The sequence below is a fragment of the Juglans regia genome, chromosome 14, assembly GCF_001411555.2.
Source record: "Juglans regia cultivar Chandler chromosome 14, Walnut 2.0, whole genome shotgun sequence".
Classification (NCBI taxonomy): Eukaryota; Viridiplantae; Streptophyta; class Magnoliopsida; order Fagales; family Juglandaceae; genus Juglans; species Juglans regia.
The window spans coordinates 28,570,216-28,590,622 of NC_049914.1; the positions used below are offsets into that span (position 1 = coordinate 28,570,216).

Consider the following 20,407-nt stretch of genomic DNA (forward strand, 5'->3'; position numbering starts at 1 on the left):
TCGTGCGGACCAGTCGGCACAACTTGCTGAAGCATTTCAGAATAATTCTCTCTCCGATGGACTTTCCAGTTCAGATTGGTACCTTGACACGGGCGCATCCGCTCACATGACACCGGACTCGACTGCACTCGACACCTCCGAGCAATATGTTGGTAAGGATAAAGTTGTTGTGGGCAATGGGGCTTCCTTACCCATCACCCACACGGGTACTTCTCAACCTTCCCCCCATTTAAAATTGCTTGATGTTTTATTAGTTCCCCATCTCACCAAAAATCTTCTCTCTATTAGTAAATTGACTTCTGATTTCCCTTTTCAAGTCACATTTACTAACTCTTCCTTTGTTATTCAGAACAAGATCACAAGAAATGTGGTGGCAACCGGAAGACGTGATGGCGGTCTTTACGTACTAGAGCGTGGCAATAATGCTTTTGTTTCTGTCCTTAATAAATCTGCTCTTACGGCGTCGTATGACCTATGGCATGCGCGTCTTGGTCATGTTAACCATTCTATCATTCTTTATTAAATAAAAAAGGACAGTTATCTCTTACTTCTATCTTGCCTAACCCTGCTATTTGCGCTACTTGTCAATTTGCTAAAAGTCATAAGCTTCCATTCTCCATCACTAATACTCGGTCCACCTCAATTTTGGGCCTTGTTCATTGTGACATATGGGGACCGGCCCCTGTTAAATAAAAAATGGGCTTTACTTATTATGTCATATTCGTTGATGATCATTCGCGTTTTACATGGTTTTATCCTATGAAATTTAAATTTGATTTCATTGACATTTTTCTCCAATTTCAGTCATTTGTGGAAAATCAATATTCTTGCAAAATCAAAATTTTCCAAAGTGATGGTGGCGCTGAGTTTTGTAGCAATAATTTTCAATCTCAACTCCGCTCCTCAGGCATTCATCACCAAATGTCTTGTCCATATACTCCTTCCCAAAATGGACGCGCTGAACGCAAGCATCGCCACGTGACTGAAATGCGCCTTGCGCTCTTATTTCATTCACGCGTACCCACTTGCTATTGGGTCGACGCTTTTAGTACCACGACTTATATCATTAACCGGTTGCCCACCCCACTTCTTGGAGGTATTTCTCCTTTTGAAATTTTACACGGTAAACCTCCACTCTATACCAATTTTCATCCTTTTGGTTGTAGAGTTTATCCTTGTTTACGTGACTATGCCACTAACAAGTTTTCTCCTTGCAGCATTTCTTGCCTATTTTTAGGCTACAGTCCTTCCTATAAAGGCTTCCGCTGTCTGGACCCTCTCACCTCCAAAATCTACGTCACCCATCATGCCAAATTTGATGAACAAAATTTTCCTTTACTACCTACCTCTATTGCCCAGCCTCTCGCCTCCTTAGATCTCTCTCGTTTTATGGAACCCATGAAACAGCATGATCTAAATTTACCCCCTACCCCATTGCCTCCCACAACTCTATCTGATATGCATTCTCGGTCTCTGTCTAATGCATGTCGTCTCTGTTCTGACTCTTTTTCTAAGCCTATGCAGGTATCTACTGAGTCTCCTGCCTCCACAGCTACTGAGTCTCCACCGCAGTCTGATGCTCCAGCTGCTCGTGCTCAGTCCATACCTTCATCCTTTCACCCGATGGTCACTCGAGCTAAGGCAGGCATTTTTCGCCCACGATATCCTGCTTACCTTAGTCATCATGTCTCAGGACTCTTACATGCGCTTCTTACAACATCTGAGCCCCGTGGCTTCAAAACTGCTGCTAAAAATCCTGCATGGCTCGCTGCTATGGATGAAGAGATCGAAGCTCTACATGACAACTGCACTTGGGATCTTGTTCCTCGGCCTCTCAAAACAAACATTGTGGGTTCTAAATGGGTCTTTCGCACAAAGTACCTATCCGATGGATCCATTGATCGTCTCAAGGCCCGCCTTGTTGCCAAGGGCTACACTCAGCTTCCTGGACTTGATTACACCGACACTTTTAGTCCAATGGTCAAAGCCTCGACTGTTCGTGTTGTACTCTCTCTGGCCGTCACCTTTGGTTGGCCTCTTCGCCAACTCGACGTTAAAAATGCTTTTCTTAATGGCATTTTGCAGGAACATGTTTATATGGAACAACCTCCTGGCTATGTTGATCCCCGCTTCCCTCATCATGTATGCAAACTCAAGAAGGCTCTTTATGGCCTTAAGCAGGCTCCGCGTGCTTGGTTCCAGCGTTTTAGCTCGTTTCTTCTGAAACTTGGATTCACTTGCAGTCGTGCAGATACCTCTTTGTTCATTCTCCATCGTCAGAAACATATCATTTATCTTTTACTATATGTTGATGACATTATTCTCACTGGTAATGACGAGTCATTTCTCAGCAGTTTCATTCGGCAGCTTCACTCAGAATTTGCCACTAAGGATTTGGGTTCCCTCAGCTATTTCCTTGGTCTTGAAGTCACCCACACCTCGACTGGTCTTTTCCTCAGTCAGACCAAGTATGCTCACGATATTCTTGCACGCACTCAGCTTCTTGACTGCAAACCTGTAACCACTCCTATGGTTGTTGCCCAGCGTCTCTCTTCTGATGGTTCTCAGTTTGCGGATGTCACTCTTTACCGCTCTCTTGTTGGTGCACTGCAATATCTGACTATCACTCGCCCTGACCTTGCCTACTCGGTAAATTCTGTTAGTCAATATTTGCATGCTCCAACTGATGCACATTTTCAAGCAGTAAAGCGCATTCTTCATTATGTCAAGGGCACTCTGCACTTTGGTTTATCATTCGTTGCCTCTTCTTCCACTACCATTACTGCCTACTCTGATGCTGATTGGGCCGGATGCCCCGACACTCGACGCTCCACTTCAGGCTACTCCATCTATCTTGGTGATAATCTTGTCTCTTGGAGCGCCAAAAAGCAACCAACAGTATCTCGTTCAAGCTGTGAATTCGAATACCGTGCTCTGGCTTCCACTGCTGCTGAAGTTCTATGGTTGGATCATCTTCTTCGTGACTTGCGTGTCTCCACCACAAATCGTCCTCTTCTTCTTTGTGACAACAAGAGTGCCATCTTCTTAAGCTCAAATCCAGTCTCTCACAAGCGCTCCAAGCACATTGATCTGGACTATCACTTTCTTCGAGAACTTGTAGTTGCTGGTCGAATTCGCACTCAACATATTCCTACAACACTTCAGGTTGCTGATGTCTTTACCAAGAGCGTCTCACGGCCTCTCTTCACGTTCTTTCGATCCAAGCTACACGTGTGCTCTAATCCCACACTTAGCTTGCGAGGGGGTGTTGAGGATTCCTTAGAATCTTCCCCAGATTCTTAGCCATCCTCCCTAAGTGGTTGTAGTTGACCCTTAATTGTTGCCTTGTAATATTCTAGGATTATTCTTTCCGTTATGATTTGTACAGCTACAATATTTGAATTCTTTCCTGATAATTCCTTATCAGTTGTACAGCTCACCTTGTATTCATTCCTATATAAATGATATTCGGACTCCACCCAAAGTGTGGTGGTTTTTCACAAATATTTTCAGCTCCATCACGGCTTCTCTCTCTCGCTCTTCTCTTCGTTTGCCATTTTCTTTTTCTGAAACTCTTCTCCCTCTTTTCTCTTCCTCAATCGATTTTCTCTCCTTTCGTGGGTCGATCTTCGACGGTTGTGCAATTTCCCCTCTCTCTCTCTGTCGGCTTGGCTCAAGAACGCGACACTCTCTCTCGGTTTGGGTTGGTAAGACTACCGAAACTTTATCTGGGTAAGCTTTTCATTGTCGATTTTGAGTATGAATTTGTGAATTTGTGAAATGGGTATGAATTTGTGGGACAGAATGTTATTATCGTTGCTGATTTTTCTTTGCTTTTGGTATTGCTGATTTGTATTGATGAATTTGTATTGAGTAATTTGTGAATTTGTGAAATGGGTATGAATTTGTGTATTGAGTATTTTGAGTATGAGTTCGTGTCCAGCCAAACCTCCTCTCAGATTCTTAGAGCTGAGAGGCCAGTGCAGTAAGGGTCCATGCACGAACAAAGTGCACGAGTTGATGACACCTCCACTGTTTCCCATGAAATTGTTGTTTAATTAAATTTATTAATTGCTAAATAACTTGGAAAACATCTAAAAGCATTATCAAAATACTAGCATACCTTCAGCATTAGTTTTTTTTTTTTTGGAAATAAGTACTTTCACCCTTCAATTAATAAACATTTTAATACTTTACACCTAAACTACTATTTACTAACATATTACACCGATCACAAACTATCAAAATGTTTCAAACATATTAATATTGTATTACGCAACTTCAACGATTATAATAGAACTATAATGTACGTTAGTTGTCACCTTTTGGTAACTGAAAAGTGCACTATCTTAATATTAGTAATTCGAGATGCGAGAGTAATTTGAGATTTGAATTATATTGCTTTTCACGGCAAATTTTCCGATTCTTCATAGAAGTTACCCATAAAGGATGTTGTAATTGCTTTTGCACGGACAGCAGTAGACTATACTTCTACAGGTGAATGGCAAAGCTGCTCCAGATCTTTGCTCCCAGAAGTTGGGCTCGTTATCATCTGTGCCTTTATGAAACATTGGCATTAGGAAAAAGTGGGCATTTGAACATGTTTTCGTTCCACCTTGCAATTTGAGAGTGACTTGTTTTCCATGTTTCTATTTTTGTTTTTCTTTACCATTTAATATCACGTTAGTATGGCCAAAAAAATATATAAAAGTCATCCACTGCATTGCCAGCTTACAGTTCATGATGAATCGTGACATTTTATCGGGCTATCAAACCCACCAAAATAAATATATAAATAAATACAATTTAAGAAAAAGAACCACTAGTATCTAAAATGGTTCGCCAATCTGGCACGAGGAACAAAATGCAATCAACAGGAATTGCAGACTACGATGATGTTTGCAATGTTAATCTAGACCCACCATGGAACACTGGAGTTCATTGCAAGACAAACTGCACTACACGATAAGCATGTCTAGGAAAGAAAAGTAAACCCACATGCATATTTTCTCAGAACCTGACCCAAACCCTTAAAAGACCTAGCCAGGATGGCTTCCACGGGGTAAAGTCATGGTATGAATCCAAATTCCGCTCTCAAATCGGAAAACCATTGACATTGTCACACCATTCAGAAAAATAGAGGACACCTGTTCTCTCCTTTTAACATTGATCTGCGGCGCTTTTACCCTGGGAAAATTTGGCTAATTTAAAACCCACTCCCATAAGCAGTCTGGCCTCGTTGAATAACCAATAGAAACCTCAGAACAATAATTCTGATGAGTGAATGCCTGACATTTTTTTTTTTACAAATAGTCTAGCTCAAACTGTTTGGGGCTCATCCTGCAAGGAATATATCAAGTTAAAATACAGGTAGCAAATTGACATTCTATGCGAAGAAAAGGAAATTATAAGGGCAGTAATACAATTGAAAGCAGTGAAATACTGCTTTGCTTTGGGAATGCGTGTTTTGTCCCAATAGGACTTGGTGTATATTGGATAGGTTTCTAATTTCTCCCTCTTTGGGCGATGTTCATTTAGGGGCGCTCTATTTTGGGCTAGGTGTTCTCTCTTGTATACACTTAGTGTACTTGGTTACGCCTATTGATATTAATATATTTTAACTTGTAAAAAAAACAATTGAAAGCAGTGAAATAGCATAACATCATCTGAATTTTATTAAAAATCTTATTGAAAATTGAAACAAGGAATTCAAGCCTAAAAATAACCGCAATCCCGTACAAAACACAACTCTTTCTTTTATATTAAACTCAACTCAACTGCAATCACATAATTGACATTAAACATAGAATGCTAACATGCTGGAATGAATCCTGTAATGAACCATATAACAAATCAGAAGATTCCCAAGCAGATCATAAAGCAAAACAGATTTGAAGGGGTAGTAAAGAGCAGAAAAACAACCCATAACTACTATCACTGTAGTCATAATAATTCGAGAAAGAGCAAATAAGAACAAAAGTTGAAAATGAAAAGGCCATTGTTCACTCACTTAGCCACTGGTGGTTATGTGGGTGAACAACATCTAAGAAAGATGGAAAAAAGTGGGAAAAAAACCAAAATGTAACAACCAATCCAATGTTATTAGGGGTTCAATAAGGATAATTTTATTGGACCGATTTAATGTCTAATTGATCATTATGGAATAGCCCATGAGTAGGGGTGAAACAACTTTGGTCCGGACCGGAAAAACCGACCGGACCGAGTGATTCGGTCTAGACCGAAATTTGGTGTGGGCGGTTTCGGTCCACAATGTGTGGGACTAAAGGGGTTCGGCCCGGTCCTAGGGTCTATAAGTTTTGGACCAGACTGGACTGAAACCGACCGATTGAAATATTTATTTTTTAAAAATATAATATATTATTTTTATATAATAATTATATAAGTTAATCATGTAATTTTCATCTAATCTATTATCATTGACCATATAAAATATTAAATAATATATGCTATCAATTAATAATATTGTATCATAAATTATATGATAATATATGTAGATACATATTACATTCATATATACTTTACTATTTATACATAATTAAAGTAATTAGGTAATTGTATTTTAAAAACCTAAGTTGCAAGCAAGCATGAATAATCTATATACAATGAAATTATTTGATATTCATTAACCATATATAAAATGTAGGACATTATTAATAATTATGCATACTAAAAAATAAGTCTAAGTTAGTAAGTAGTTGTTATCAACATCATAAATATAATTAGAGTTAAATATATTTTTTAATGAGTTAGTTACATAATTCACATTAATAATTCACTTAATTTTAATTTTAGTAATTTAAATAAATTTTTTTTCTTAATTTATTTGCAAAAATAAAAAAGATGAAACAAAATAAATAGAATAACAAAATAACTGGGCCTGACCAGACTGGACCGATAGCTAACAGTCCGGTCCGGTCCACTAGGTGTGATTGGTTCAGAGCAGACCGGACTGGACCAGACTGATTTACACCCCTACCCACAAGCTATTAATTTGTTGTGGTTGGTTAGGAATTTTAATTAGCCTCATAGGCCTAAAAGTTATTTTAAGGCCCATTAAGGTTTAGAGGATGATTTTGGATGGTATTACAGGGCCAATATTTTTGGAAAGTCCATTGAGATTTATCAAGTCAAGCCACAAAAACAAGCCGTATTCATATATATATATATATATATATATATACATACCCATCAAACCAGTGTATAAAACCATGCATGTACACTCCTCATGATCTCTGCCTCCTTCATCACAAAATTAGGGTTGCCACAAGCCCACAAGTCTTTCCTTTCCCTTCCACCCAGTCATAGTCACCAACCATGTTGCACGGTACATTGTAATTCCTCCTCCGTTGGTTTGTATGTGCAGTCCTCATAGCTCCTCCCAAACAGCAACAACCAGATGTCTCAAGCTTCCACCAGCCAAGTCCAACCACAAAGCTACTAGTCTGCCAGTTGTCAACATCGCCACCAGCTCTGCCTTGCGCAGCCACAGAGTAGCCGTTGAGCCCTTGTGGTTGTTGCACTTTACATGCATAAAAGAACGAAAAACAAGCCCCTGTTTCTCCACACCCGAAATAGAGCAATGTAGCCCAAACCGAGAGCAAGCCGCACATCTCCTCCCTCTGCCATCATGCATCACCAAGCGACACCACCGTGGACGAGCTCCTTTCACCACCACTGAAAGCAACACCAGCCCTTCTTTTTAGGAAGCCGAAATGGAGTAACTTTTCTTGCCCCTCCATCTTGCACCGCCTTACACCACCGCGAACCGCCTAGCCACAATAGAAACCACCGCACTTGGTGTTCCCATGAGCTCGGCCCCTCCCATGTTGATGGAAGACATTTACACCACGATGAGAGCCTCGGTTACGTCAAATAGATGAACTGCCCCGCTGTAACTGCACCAGCTTCACCACAAACCGCCTCCCTCCACCATCAAAAACCCGCTCCAACGCCACCCAGCTCCACCCATAGTCACAGCCCACCCCTTCTTTCTCTCAGTAAAGCTCTCTCTCTCTCTCTCTCTCTCTCTCTCTCTCTCTCTCTGTGTGTGTCTGTGTGTCAATAAGCCTCTTGCTATCGCTGTAATCGTGTCCCCCTCACATTAGTTCTCCCTATCTCATGCACACACGTACGTTAAGGGTGCTCACTTCTCGGGTTCGCTAGGTCAGTACACTTGTAGTTTGCTATACATTATAATGTTATATCTAAGCTTACGGACTATGCATGGGTCATGCAAGGAAGGTTGAAGTGCTTAATGGGCCAAGTATGGGTTTGGACATCTGTGCAGGTCATGCAAGTTACACTTCAAATTGAAGTTGTAGGATGTCTTTTTTGAGTTAACACAATTTTTGGGTTTAATGAAGCTAGGATGGATCATTGGGACAACAAAATTATGGGGATTTTAGGTTTTGAGGAAATACAAGTTATTTAAGTATTTCGAGTTTTAATTATGAAGTACGTGTTTAATTAGAAATTTTCTAAGATTAGACATTGACACAAGTTATGCGCCCATTTCACATATGAGGTAAATATTGGATTAGCACTATGAGGTAACTAACATGATCATACCCTTCCACATATGTACGGTAAACAACATGTCTTTTATAAAAGCATTATGTATATATGCCCTCTATTGGAAGCCCTTATTTAAGTATCAAAGTTATGATGGAAGTGATTTTTGAATGTCATGTTAATGTGTTACACGCATCATGATATGTTTTCATTTATGATTTATTACTTCTAAAAAAAATGTTTTCATTTATGATTACGATAAGCTATGTCATTATGTATTCTATATGCATCCTGGTAAGAAAGATAAAAGACAAGTTATGAAAGAAGATTTAGGGGTGGTTTGGATAATGAGTTGAGATGAAATGAGATGAGATAAAATTTGAATAAAATATTGTTAGAATATTATTTTTTAATATTATGTTTGTTTTGAGATTTGAAAAAGTTGAATTGTATATTGTATTTTGTTTAAAAATTTGGAAAAATTATAATGATAAGATAAGATGAGTTGATGTCAACTCATTATCCAAACAAGGCCTTAAGAATGGCCATAAGAGATGCATGATACCAACGCAATTATGGGTGAATGTGCAAGCCACAAACTTAAGCGTGGTCCAACATAGTATGTTATGATAAGTAAGCGGTTCCCCTTGTGGCCACAGACGGGAAAGTGGAAACGGTGCACAACCCTGCACATACAGGTTAAGGTGTGTTGACCATTAGAGAAAGGGAAAGCCAAGTTTAATGAGTTATGCTTAGTACATGTTATGTTGGTATAAGTATCAAGTATGCACGCCTTTTAAGAAAATCCTATATTTATTATGTTTACTGTATGATGCATTACTTATTGAGTATTTGACTATTTTTTTTGTATGTTTCTTCTATGTTTCAACCACCCCAAGTGAGGATATTTATGAGGATGGAGCTGAAGGACGAGACTTGGCCCAAGGAGGCAAGGCTGAGGCCTAGATCATATACAGATCTTTTAAGTTATGATTTTTATGTACAAAGTTTAAGCAATTTTAATAAGAACTTTTGCATACTCTATTTTATATTTTCAGTATTTTGATAAAGAATGACTATTTATTATATGAAATCTTTTATAACTGGTGCTTCCTTAAGAAAAATAAATAAAGGAAATGTTAGTAGCACACCAATCCCTCTATTTCATAAAAATGAATTTATCTGGAATGAGGTGTTACACAAATAGACAAATGAATGTGTGAAATTCAAATTAATATAAAAAATAACAGAAGGACAATCAATTTTTCCAAATTTCTTCACATTTCTGTTTAGGAACATTTGCTGCCAAAATTGACAACCATTCATGCACAGTCAAGTCTAGGGAGTCGAAATTACATTACCTGAGAGAGGCTACCAATACAGCAAATGGGAACAGACATGCAAAGTTATTTATTTTGGATATCTATTACCTCGTGAATACGATCTTCTGCTCATTTCTAAATCAAACTACTATATTTTGCACCTTTTAATTGCTTTTCATTTACTTGAAACTGGGAATAACAATATAGAGAAATCTATGACTGTTCTTGGACCTAAAAATTTACGGGTTTCTAGCTAAAGGAGTAACGACCAAAAAAAAAATTTTAAAAAAAATAAAACTCCTTCCAAACACAAATGCATTATTTTCACTTTGAATTCTTATTGACAAAAAATCCAATCAAATGTACAAAAAAATGCATAACTAAATTAAAAGAAGGATAATAACAAAACAAAACAAAGACACTTCATAATGCAGCAAATCCAACAAAAGAAATCCTACGGATTAATTTACCAAGTCAATTATTTTTTTATAATTAAGAAGAAATTATTAATGAGTGAATGTTAAGAACACAAGGTGTACACATTCTGCTTCTGGAAGATGAAACAGAGCTCGATTAGTTTCTGCTAGACAATAGACAAAACCTAATATTTTGTCATGCCACTGTATATATCATCTGAATACTTCTTTAGTTGAATGCTACGAATGCAAATGCTAATAATTCTCAAGCACGCCTTGAACAGCCAAATAGAGATGCAAAAGGGTGAAAAAAAAGAGATGCATTTAACAAGTTCAAGTAAAAGGGTCTCTCTCTCTCTCTCTCTCTCTCTCTCCACTCTCAATATACAATAAACACATTGAATGAGACAAAAATAGTTTAAAAAAGTTCAATCCACCTCCACACAGTGATGAAACACTTCCACTAAAGATATGACGTGGAAAAATCTGAATGAAGCACACTTCTACGGACTGATGATGTCATTGTAGCTAACAGAAAATGAGAAAAACACATTAATAGATACTTACATCTCCAGCCTGAAATGATCTATCCACAGATAGCTTCAACTGAGAAGCTTCAGCAGCAGAAGCAGGCCCACCTTCACCAACACCATGATTTTGACCCTAAAATAAATAACAAAAAGAGTTGAAGAATGATAAACAATTATGAATACCTTCTTACATATATGAAATGTATTGTAGAGATAGAAGCAACTAAACAAATGAAACATCACAATTCAACTCAACTCTTTGAATCATTAATCCCGATAGATAGGAATCAGTTTATAAACATATGAAACAACACAACTTCAAAACACGGAAGTAGTTAAATTATTTCCATCATAGCAGAAGACAGCACAATGTAAAAGATTTTAATCTATAACAAGGCAGAGAGTCCAGAAGACTTTCCCGGCTGGGATGATGACAGCATTCCTCCAAAATTCAACTAGGGAGAAAAAAAAACTTATTAGCCAAAACTTGCTTTAAGTTTATTTCAAGGATATTGTCCAGTTAGTACAATAATTCTCATTTTTCCAGATTAGTACCTCATATTTTTTTTTCCTGTCAAATCAGGATCTGAGTTTTAGCCATTGGCCAAATTAATTCCCCTGTCAACATCTAATGGCAGAAGTGCCCATGTGTGAAAATTTACATGTCAAGACAACAACGCAGCGCCATGTGTCCTAAAAATATAAATGAAAAAAAAACAATAAAAAAAAGCCCAAGAAAAAACCCTCAAATGGAGGGGAGCCCTCACCACAACCCCCCTCTCCACTACATGGTGAGATGGGGGAGACTACCTCCCCCTCTCCCCTCACACCCCACCGATGGTGAGATGGGGGAGACTTCCTCCACCGATGGTGAGATGGGGGAGACTTCCTCCCCCTCCACCATCAGTGCGGGATCTCCTCTCTCCATCACATTTGCTCGAGTTACTAAAAACAGGTTTTGGAGTGAAATCTTATAATTTGTATACATTTTTGAGTCACTCAAACCAGTAAGCAATAATTGGCAACGAGTGATTTGCTCGAGTTACTCAAAACAGGTTTTGGAGTGAAATCTTATAATTTGTATACATTTTTGAGTCACTCAAACCAGTAAGCAATAAACTCATATGCCAATTATCCCATAACCGATCTATTACAAAGTCAAAATGTCGGTTCTGTGTCTTTCAAATCTATAAAGAAACTCCCATTCTACATCAATACCCACGTAATGAAGAAATAAAATTTCCACCAAAAAGTTAGAAACAAACAAACAAAATTCAAATAGGACCTTACATAACAAAAAGGAAGAAGAAAACTCAAATAGAAGTTCTATTGCATGCAAGTTAAGAATAATATACCCCATATGAACATCTATTGTCTTGACGATCAAAGAGAGATGAGTAATAAGCAGGGTCATAGATTGAGCCTCCTAAAATGTCATCAGAATCTGAGGATTGTCTCACCAAGGCAGCGGGGGTTGCAGGACTCAGAAAACTATTTCTTATATCAAAATCTGCTTCTCGAGGAACTCTAGTGTCAACATATGAGACCCCCAACCTGTAAATCTGAATCCACAACAACGAGGAAGACAACCTGACAGTACACCCAATGATCTGCATTGCCAGAGTGAGTTTCACGGAAAATATAACTTTTCTCCCAAAATTATCTGAAGAAATGTCCCTGCATACGGAAAAAGTTTCTGTCAAGCGAGAGATTAGAATAGCCAACACAATCACTTGTTCAAAACATAACAAACACAAAAGCGCGCCCAGTGCATGTAAACCCACAATAGTCAGAGGATCAAATATAGTATGACCAAGGAGAAAAAAAAATCATATTGAAAAAATATTTTCCAAGCAGGTTTCAAGTATGGGAAGATTTGTGTTAGAAGTTTCCTTGTAAAGGGCAGAAGGTAGAAGACTTTTATCCAAAACAAAAATACGTTATGGGAATAAATTAAGATGAAAGGTGGTCGAACCAAATCTCATGAGTGAAAAGGATGAACCAAAAGATATCGAGGAAGATGGCGCAGAAGAGGAGAACCGCATAGGTACGCCCAAGGCTCTGACTGCTACTCTCTATGGCCACCAGTGCGAACAAGGCTATGGCCAGATTAATGAGCAGCACGCCGTTGTACAATGCCCCCAACGATCCAATCAATGCGCAACCAATCTATAACGTGGTTTTGTTAAATTTGACAAAAAATAGAAACCCTAGTTAATTAGAGATTGTAAAAGGAGTCAAATTTAGAAAATGAAAATGTGTAAGTTTGAGGGAGAATGATCAATGAAGAGTAACCTGAATGTAGATGAGGATGACGGCGAAAGATTGAAGGCGGTCGTAATCGCGAAGCCAAGGTCGTATTCGATCCCTCAGTGATGAACAAAGCATCATAAGCGTAAGCCCCCCCCCCACCTTCCTTTCTCCCTTTTTCTTTTCTTTTTTTCCCCCAAATCCCTATTCTCTTTGTTGGGCCCAAATTAAATGAATCCCAAAGCCGAAGGGTTCATTTTGGCGGGACACCAAGGAAGATGAAGATGATGGATGATGGAGAAGAAGCAGCCTGTAATACTTATGTATACGTACATATATATATAGTCTTCCTCCTTGGGCTAATAATAAAAAGAAAAAGAAGCTCCGCACTGCCATATTGGCATTACATATTACCATAAGAGAAAAGCTATTTTAGGGAAAAATACCAATTTACAGGTTTGCGTACATACTACATAGCCAATCAACACCAGAATCCATGGCAAAAAAAAAAAAAAAAAAAAAAATCACCACCAGAATCAACAAAGCGAAACTAACTTTCCTTTTCTAGTTTTTATTTTTTTTTTAGAATGTATGTCCGAGTTTCTTCACAAAATAATTTTATTCATTATTCTTACATTATATATTTATTTTTATTTTTTATTTTTTTTAATAAGTATGTAATGTAAAAATTATGAGTAGAAAATTTTATATTATTATATTAATACGGAAGCTTGTCGTGATACGACATTTTGTTATTCACCTCCTATTATAAATAAAACTTATATTTTTAAAATTATTTACATAATCGTCACTTGTTAATTAGAAGAAAATCATCTTCTTATTCTAAAATTATCAAATAATTACTCCAACATTATTCATATATACCAATGGGAAGGAAGCGTGTACTTTAGGTTAATAAAATAGTTGGCCTGGAATTAAGACGAGAAAAAAAGGGGAAGCTAAAGAGAAGAGAGAGAGAGAGAGAGAAAATTGTAATGCAAGAGGCGATATTTACATTGACCATTAGGTGTAGCACAACACATGCCTTTTCTTCTCTCCCCTTCCCCCAAAAAATTAGGTCGAAGAGAGCATATCCCTTTCTAGAGTATATACTCCCCCCCTAGATCTCCCTCATGCATGCAAAACAACATCTAAGTTAATTGCTACAACCTTGATTCCTTCATCCCATACATTCTTAATTTTGACAAATATAAACTATCCAAACTACCAATGTCATTCAGTTTACACCCTATGTCCTAAAGGTTGAGTATCGCCCTCAGCTCTATTCCAATATCAAATCTTTATTTTTATTATTATGTTACATGTATTTTTGGTGTCAAAAAAAAAAAAAAAAGGAAATAGCATAGACCAAAGAAGAAGAACAAACGAAGAAAATAAGGAAAAATATAAAAAGGTCAGAAGAATAAGAAAAAAAAATGAAGAAGAAATGGGACGAAGAAGAGAGGATAGAAAAACGTGATGACTGTAGTGCCTTCTTTTCTCTCTGGAAAAGTAAGGCGGTTCCCTTTCCTTCGGCAAGGGGTTTAGTCTCTCCTTGCAGAGAGTGTAATTTTTTTTACAAAGATATGGCGGTGGAAGAGATAAGTCTATCAAAACATTGGGAAAATCTCAATCTTACTAACGAAGAAAGTGAAGTTTTTCATGCTTCTAATGATCAGGAGTATGGAGTTCATGGAAAACATTGTATCATAGGCAAAGTGCTGACTGAGAAAGGCTTGAACAATGAAGCTTTTAGGAAAACTATGGCCCAAGTTTGGAGACTGGAGGGGTGGGTTAGGTTTAAGGAGTTGGGGGATCATCAATTCCTTATTGAATTTCAGTTCTTAATTGATAAAAATAAGGTGATAAGTGGTAGGCCTTGGTTTTTTGACAGGAAGTTACTGACAGTTCAAGAAGTGGATGACTCTGATGTTCTAAACTCTATACAGTTCAAATTTGAACCTTTTTGGGTCCAATTACATAACCTGCCGCTAGCAGCCATGTCTGAAGAATTAGGTATTCAATTTGGTGCAACTCTAGGACATATTATCAAGGTAGATGCTGATTCTGATGGGTCAGCATAGGGAAGATGTCTTAGAGTTAGAGTAGCAATTGATATCCATAAGCCCTTACTCAGAGGTCTTTGGCTGAATTTTAATGGGCATCACCATTGGATTTCCTTCAAGTATGAGAGGTTACAATCGTTTTGTTTCAACTGTGGTATTTTATATCATCAAGGTAAGAGTTGTAATAGGCCCATGAGTGAACATATGAGAGAAGAAGTGTATAAACAGCAATTTGGCCCTTGGCTTCGTGCACAACCAATGAACACAAATATTTTTGATCCAAGGAAATATGGTGATACAATAGGTTCAAATCAGTTTCAGTCGAGGCCAGAGACAGAGGTAAGAGCTGGTAAAGGAGATGAGGCTAAGGCAGACATATTTGATGGGATGGGAGGTTCTAAAGAGGAAAAGTTAGAGACTGCTAAAAAACAGGCTATTAAACATGAGAATTCAGTGAGAAATGAGGTACAATTTGCTGCTGAGAAAGAGAACAACCCTATTGTCAGTAACTTTAAGGATAATAGGGGAGTTGGCATAGTTAATTTGCTTCATGTAAAGGACAAAAAAGGATGCTCTTTGTTCAAGGAGTCAGAAGAGTTACTACAAGACAGTCATGAGGGTATTATGGATATGGAAGCTTCTCATCCAGTTTTGTCTTCTTTCACCATACCTCGAGACAATGAGGATTCAGACCAGACAAGCCTTGCTTTGAATGGGACTCTTTCTAAAGGGTCCACTTGGAAAAGAAGAGCTAGGGCACCAAGAGGTAACCAGTCTATGGATTCTGAGAATGAGTCTCAAAGTAGTAATAAGAGAGGTAGGAATATTCAGCAAAGTGATCAGTTTATAACTGGCAAAAAACAGAAAATTAGTGATGTGATGGAAAATTGCAGTTTTGATACTGGGTTGGTGGAGGCTGCTTTGCAGCTCCACCAACAGCAATGATAGGCCTGAGTTGGAACTGTAGAGGGCTTGGGAACCCTCGTACAGTTCGAGAACTTCAATTTTGGGTGAGGTCTAAGTGTCCCAAGGTAGTATTTCTAATGGAAACTAAGTGTGGAAGGAATAGAGTTGAAGAGGTAAGAAAATTAGTGGGTTTTGATAGAAGTTTTGTAGTGGAGAGTAGAGGATTTAGTGGAGGGCTAGCTTTTTTGTGGAATAATATTGATGATTTTTCTTTAGATACCTACTCTAATAACCAAATATCTTTGACTATTAAAAATGAGGAGACCAAAGAGGACATGTTGGTTACTGGATTCTATGGACACCCTTCCACATCACAAAGGGAAAGTACTTGGCAGTTATTGAAAGTGCTTAAGCCTAACTCAGATAAATCTTAGATTTGTTTTGGAGATTTTAATGAAGTGATGCATCAACATGAGAAGCAAGGGGCAGCTCTAAGGCCTTACAACCAGATGGAAAGATTCAGGGAGGCAGTGGATTCTAGTGGTTTGAGTGACTTAGGGTATGATGGGACTAAGTATACTTGGAATAATGGCAGGGAAGGAGCCTACTTCACTAAGGAAAGATTGGATCGAGTTCTTGGAAATGTCAAATGGATTAACCAATTTTCTGATCCTTGGGTCACAGCTCTTCCAGCACATTCTTCAGACCATTGCCCATTAGTGTTTTCCATGGAAAATGAGAGGGAAAGGAGTAGAAATGGAAGAGGTGGAAGAACAAAGATCTTCAGATACGAGGCAAGTTGGGATTTAAGGGAAGACTGCAATGGTATTATTCAAAACAGTTGGTCTAAGTTTGATTCATGGCAGGGATCTTTTCTGAGGGGTGTTCACAATAAACTTATAATCTGCAAGGACTCTTTACTCAGGTGGAAGCATCTTTCTATTGATAAATGTAAGAGATAGGCCCAAGACAAAATCAAGTTACTTTCTAACCTGCAGAATGCTAATACTGGTACCATGACCAAGGAAGTAAAACAAGTGCAAAGGGAGATGGATATGCAATTAAAAGAAGACAATGTAAGGTGGAGGCAAAGGGCAAAGCAGACATGGCTTAGAGAGGGAGACAGAAACACCAAATTTTTCCATAGAGTTGCTAATCAGAAAAGAAGGATTAATGAAATTCTTAATATTGTGAAGGAAGATGGCAGTTTGGCTTGTAGCAGGGAAGACATTTCAGATATCTTCAAAATACATTATAATAACATGTTTTCTACCTCTCAACCAGATAAGATTAATGAGTGCTTGATGTATGTAAAGAAGAGGGTGGATGAGCACATGAACAATCTGCTATCAAAGGTATTCACTGCTTCTGTGGTTAGGACAACTTTATTTCAAATGAACCCATTAGGATCTCCGGGTCCTGATGGATTTTCAGCTGTTTTTTACCATAATCATTGGGATATAGTGGGAGATGATATCACTCGAGCTGTTCTAGAGATTCTTAATTCTAATTGGGACATGTCATGCATAAATCAGACTTATATAGTTCTGATTCCCAAGGTGAAAAAGGCTCAATTAGTGACTGATTTCAGACCTATTTCTCTATGCAATGTTATTTACAAGATTATCTCTAAAGTTCTAGCTAACAGACTCAAGCTCATATTGCCTCAGATCATATCTCCTACGCAAAGTGCTTTTGTACCAGGTAGATTAATTCTTGATAATGTGATTGTGGCCTTTGAGGCTATGCATTCCATGAGTAGTAAGACCAAAGGGAGGCAAGGATATATGTCTTTGAAGCTTGACATGAGCAAAGCCTACGATAGGGTTGAATGGATTTTTTTGAGAGCAACTATGGAGAAGATGGGCTTCAACTCTAGATGGATTGAATTGGTGATGGGGTGTATTTCTACTGTTTCTTATTCTATCCTCATCAATGGTGTTCCTCAACCTTGGTTCCAACCCACAAGGGGACTGAGGCAGGGAGACCCTTTGTCTCCCTATCTTTTTATCCTTGTTTCTGAAGTCTTGAGCTCAATCTTATTCCATGCTGAAGATTCTAAGCAAATACATGGATTCCACTTTGGTAGAAGCAATTTAAGTATTAACCATTTGCTTTTTGCAGATGATAGCTTGCTCTTTTGTCGTGCAAATGGTGTAGAATGGGCTAAGCTTATCTCTCTTCTTGATTTGTATGAAAGGGGCTCTGGTCAGAAACTAAACAAAGATAAAACTTCAATCTTTTTTAGTGCCAATACTAAGAGGGAAACTAGAGAGTACATCCTGTCCATGGCTGGGATTAGAGCTACCTCAAGCTATGAGAAGTATCTTGGTCTACCTGTTCTCATTGGCAAATCAAGGATACAAGCTTTTAAAGGGATCTTGGATAGAGTCAGGGCTAGAGCTAGCAATTGGAAGAATAGGCTTCTATCTCAAGCTGGAAAAGAGATCCTGCTTAAATCTATTATTCAAGCACTCCCTACCTACTGTATGGGAGTCTTTAAACTGCCTAAGGCTCTAATCAGTGAACTTAATAGAATCATGCACAATTTCTGGTGGGGACAACAAGAAAGGGAGAGGAAGACTCATTGGGTTTCTTGGCAACAAATGGGAAAAAAAAAATCTGTTGGAGGGCTGGGTTTCAGAGAATTTGAAAGCTTCAACACTGTTTTATTAGCTAAACAAGCTTGGAGAATTATACAAAAACCTTTGTCTTTAGCATCTCAAGTTCTTAAAGTGAAATATTTTCCTACAACAGAATTCATGAAGGCAAAGGTAGGTGGCACTCCATCATACATCTGGAGAAGCATTTGTTCAGCAAGAAACTTGATTGAAAAGGGGACCATTTGGAGAATTGGTAATGGCCAAAATACTTTCATTTGGCAGGATAGGTGGTTACCTATTCCCACTAGTTCTAAAGTCCAATCTACTCCACAAAATCTGTAAGGAGAAGCTAAGGTAGCTTCTATTATCAACCATACAGTGAAAGAATGGAAGAAGGTTTTGGTAAGGGAGATATTTGGAGAAGCTGAAGCTGATACAATCTTTAAAATCCCAATCAGTTCCACTGGTGCAGAGGATAAATTAATATGGGTAGCTACCAAAGATGGAGGTTTTACAGTGAAGAGTGCATATCATCTCCAAAAGGAGCTAAATGCACTAAGGTATGGTCAATCCTCTTCTGCTATTACAAACAAAATTGAGTGGACTGAATGTTGGAAGTTTCAAATTCCAAATGCTGTCAAAACATTTTTGTGGAGAGCTTGTCTTGAGTCATTACCTACAAGGTTTAATCTTTTTAAGAAGCAAATTTGTGAATCTTCTAAGTGCCCTATTTGCTTGAATGAGGCTGAAACTGTGATCCATATTTTATGAAACTGCCCATTTGCTATGGACGTGTGGAGTCAAGGTCCAGCTGTTTTGCAGAAAAGCTCTATTAGACCTGGAACTTTTGGTGATCTTGTTAAGGCTCTAATCTCAACCTGTGATCAAGATACCATTTAATTATTTGCTTTTGCAGCTAGGAACATTTGGCATAGGAGGAACATGGTTATTTTTGAGAATTCATTTATTCATCCCTGTGAAGTTATGCAGACAGCCAAGAAATCTCAGTTTGAATTCAAAGCTGCTCAACCCAAGCTTCCTACACCTTCTCAAGGGACGATAGCAGAGGATTGGCACTGGAAACCTCCTCCACCAGGTGTTACTAAGATCAATTGGGATGCAGGATTGAATGAAGGACAAGGCAGAGCTGGCTTTGGTTTAGTAGCTCGTGATTCTCAAGGAAATGTGATAGCGTCCAAAAAATTTTCTAGGCCAAGTTTATTTGATCCTCTACTTGCTGAAGCTCAAGGGGCTTTGAATGCAGTTGATCTAGCAATAGAGTTGGGATGCAGTTCAATCATTCTGGAGGGTGATTCTCTCTCAATTGTCAAATGCTTAGAGTAACCAGTGGATAGATGGGATCGGGTGGGGATGATTCTAAATGATACTAAATCTAAACTTTCAGGTCTAGTTAGTTGGGAAGTTATTTTTGTTAAACGAGCAGCTAATGTTTTTGCTCATCAACTTGCAAAAGCTGCACTATCAATTCCTGAGGAGGTTGTTGCCTTGGTTGTTAGTCCAGATAGTTTGGATGTTGTAACTTCTGATGTTGTTTAATGAAAGTGATCTTATTTCAAAAAAAAAAAAAAAAAAGAAGAAGAGAGGATAGATGAAATGAATTTTAGAGTTGTATAATAGAAAAATTTTATTTATTATCCTCTCAATCTCCATCCTCACATCATATCCTTGTGTAGCATTATCCTTGTGTAGAATTAAATGTTGGAAGACAAGTAAGAATGATGAATAACTTTCTAATAATTCAATAAATCTTTACAACCTCCT

General features: G+C 38.1%; 1 protein-coding gene across 2 annotated transcripts; it reads right to left on the reverse strand.

Moving 5' to 3' along the window:
• Positions 1 to 4,701: 4,701 nt before the first annotated feature.
• Positions 4,702 to 13,474, reverse strand: LOC109003707. 2 transcript variants are annotated; one of them, XM_018981982.2, is made up of 5 exons: positions 13,096 to 13,474; positions 12,776 to 12,969; positions 12,261 to 12,477; positions 10,838 to 10,933; positions 4,702 to 5,340 (listed from the first exon to the last, which is right to left on the reverse strand). In XM_018981982.2, the coding sequence occupies exons 1-5, from the start codon at positions 13,189 to 13,191 to the stop codon at positions 5,320 to 5,322; spliced, it is 624 nt and encodes a 207-aa protein (XP_018837527.1). In that variant the 5' UTR covers positions 13,192 to 13,474; the 3' UTR covers positions 4,702 to 5,319. The 2 variants fall into 2 exon arrangements, with proteins under 2 accessions (XP_018837527.1, XP_018837519.1); XM_018981974.2 differs by having other exon boundaries at positions 12,156 to 12,477; positions 13,096 to 13,471.
• Between the last annotated feature and the right edge of the window lie 6,933 nt (positions 13,475 to 20,407).

Excerpts from the sequence above, each read along its gene's own strand:
- LOC109003707 (XM_018981974.2), bottom strand. The coding sequence starts at position 13,191 with ATGATGCTTTGTTCATCACTGAGGGATCGAATACGACCTTGGCTTCGC. Across the intron at positions 12,478-12,775 it reads CTTTTCACTCATGAGATTTG|GGACATTTCTTCAGATAATT; the intron begins GTTCGACCACCT and ends TTCCGTATGCAG. Across the intron at positions 5,341-10,837 it reads GATCATTTCAGGCTGGAGAT|GATGAGCCCCAAACAGTTTG; the intron begins GTAAGTATCTAT and ends TATTCCTTGCAG.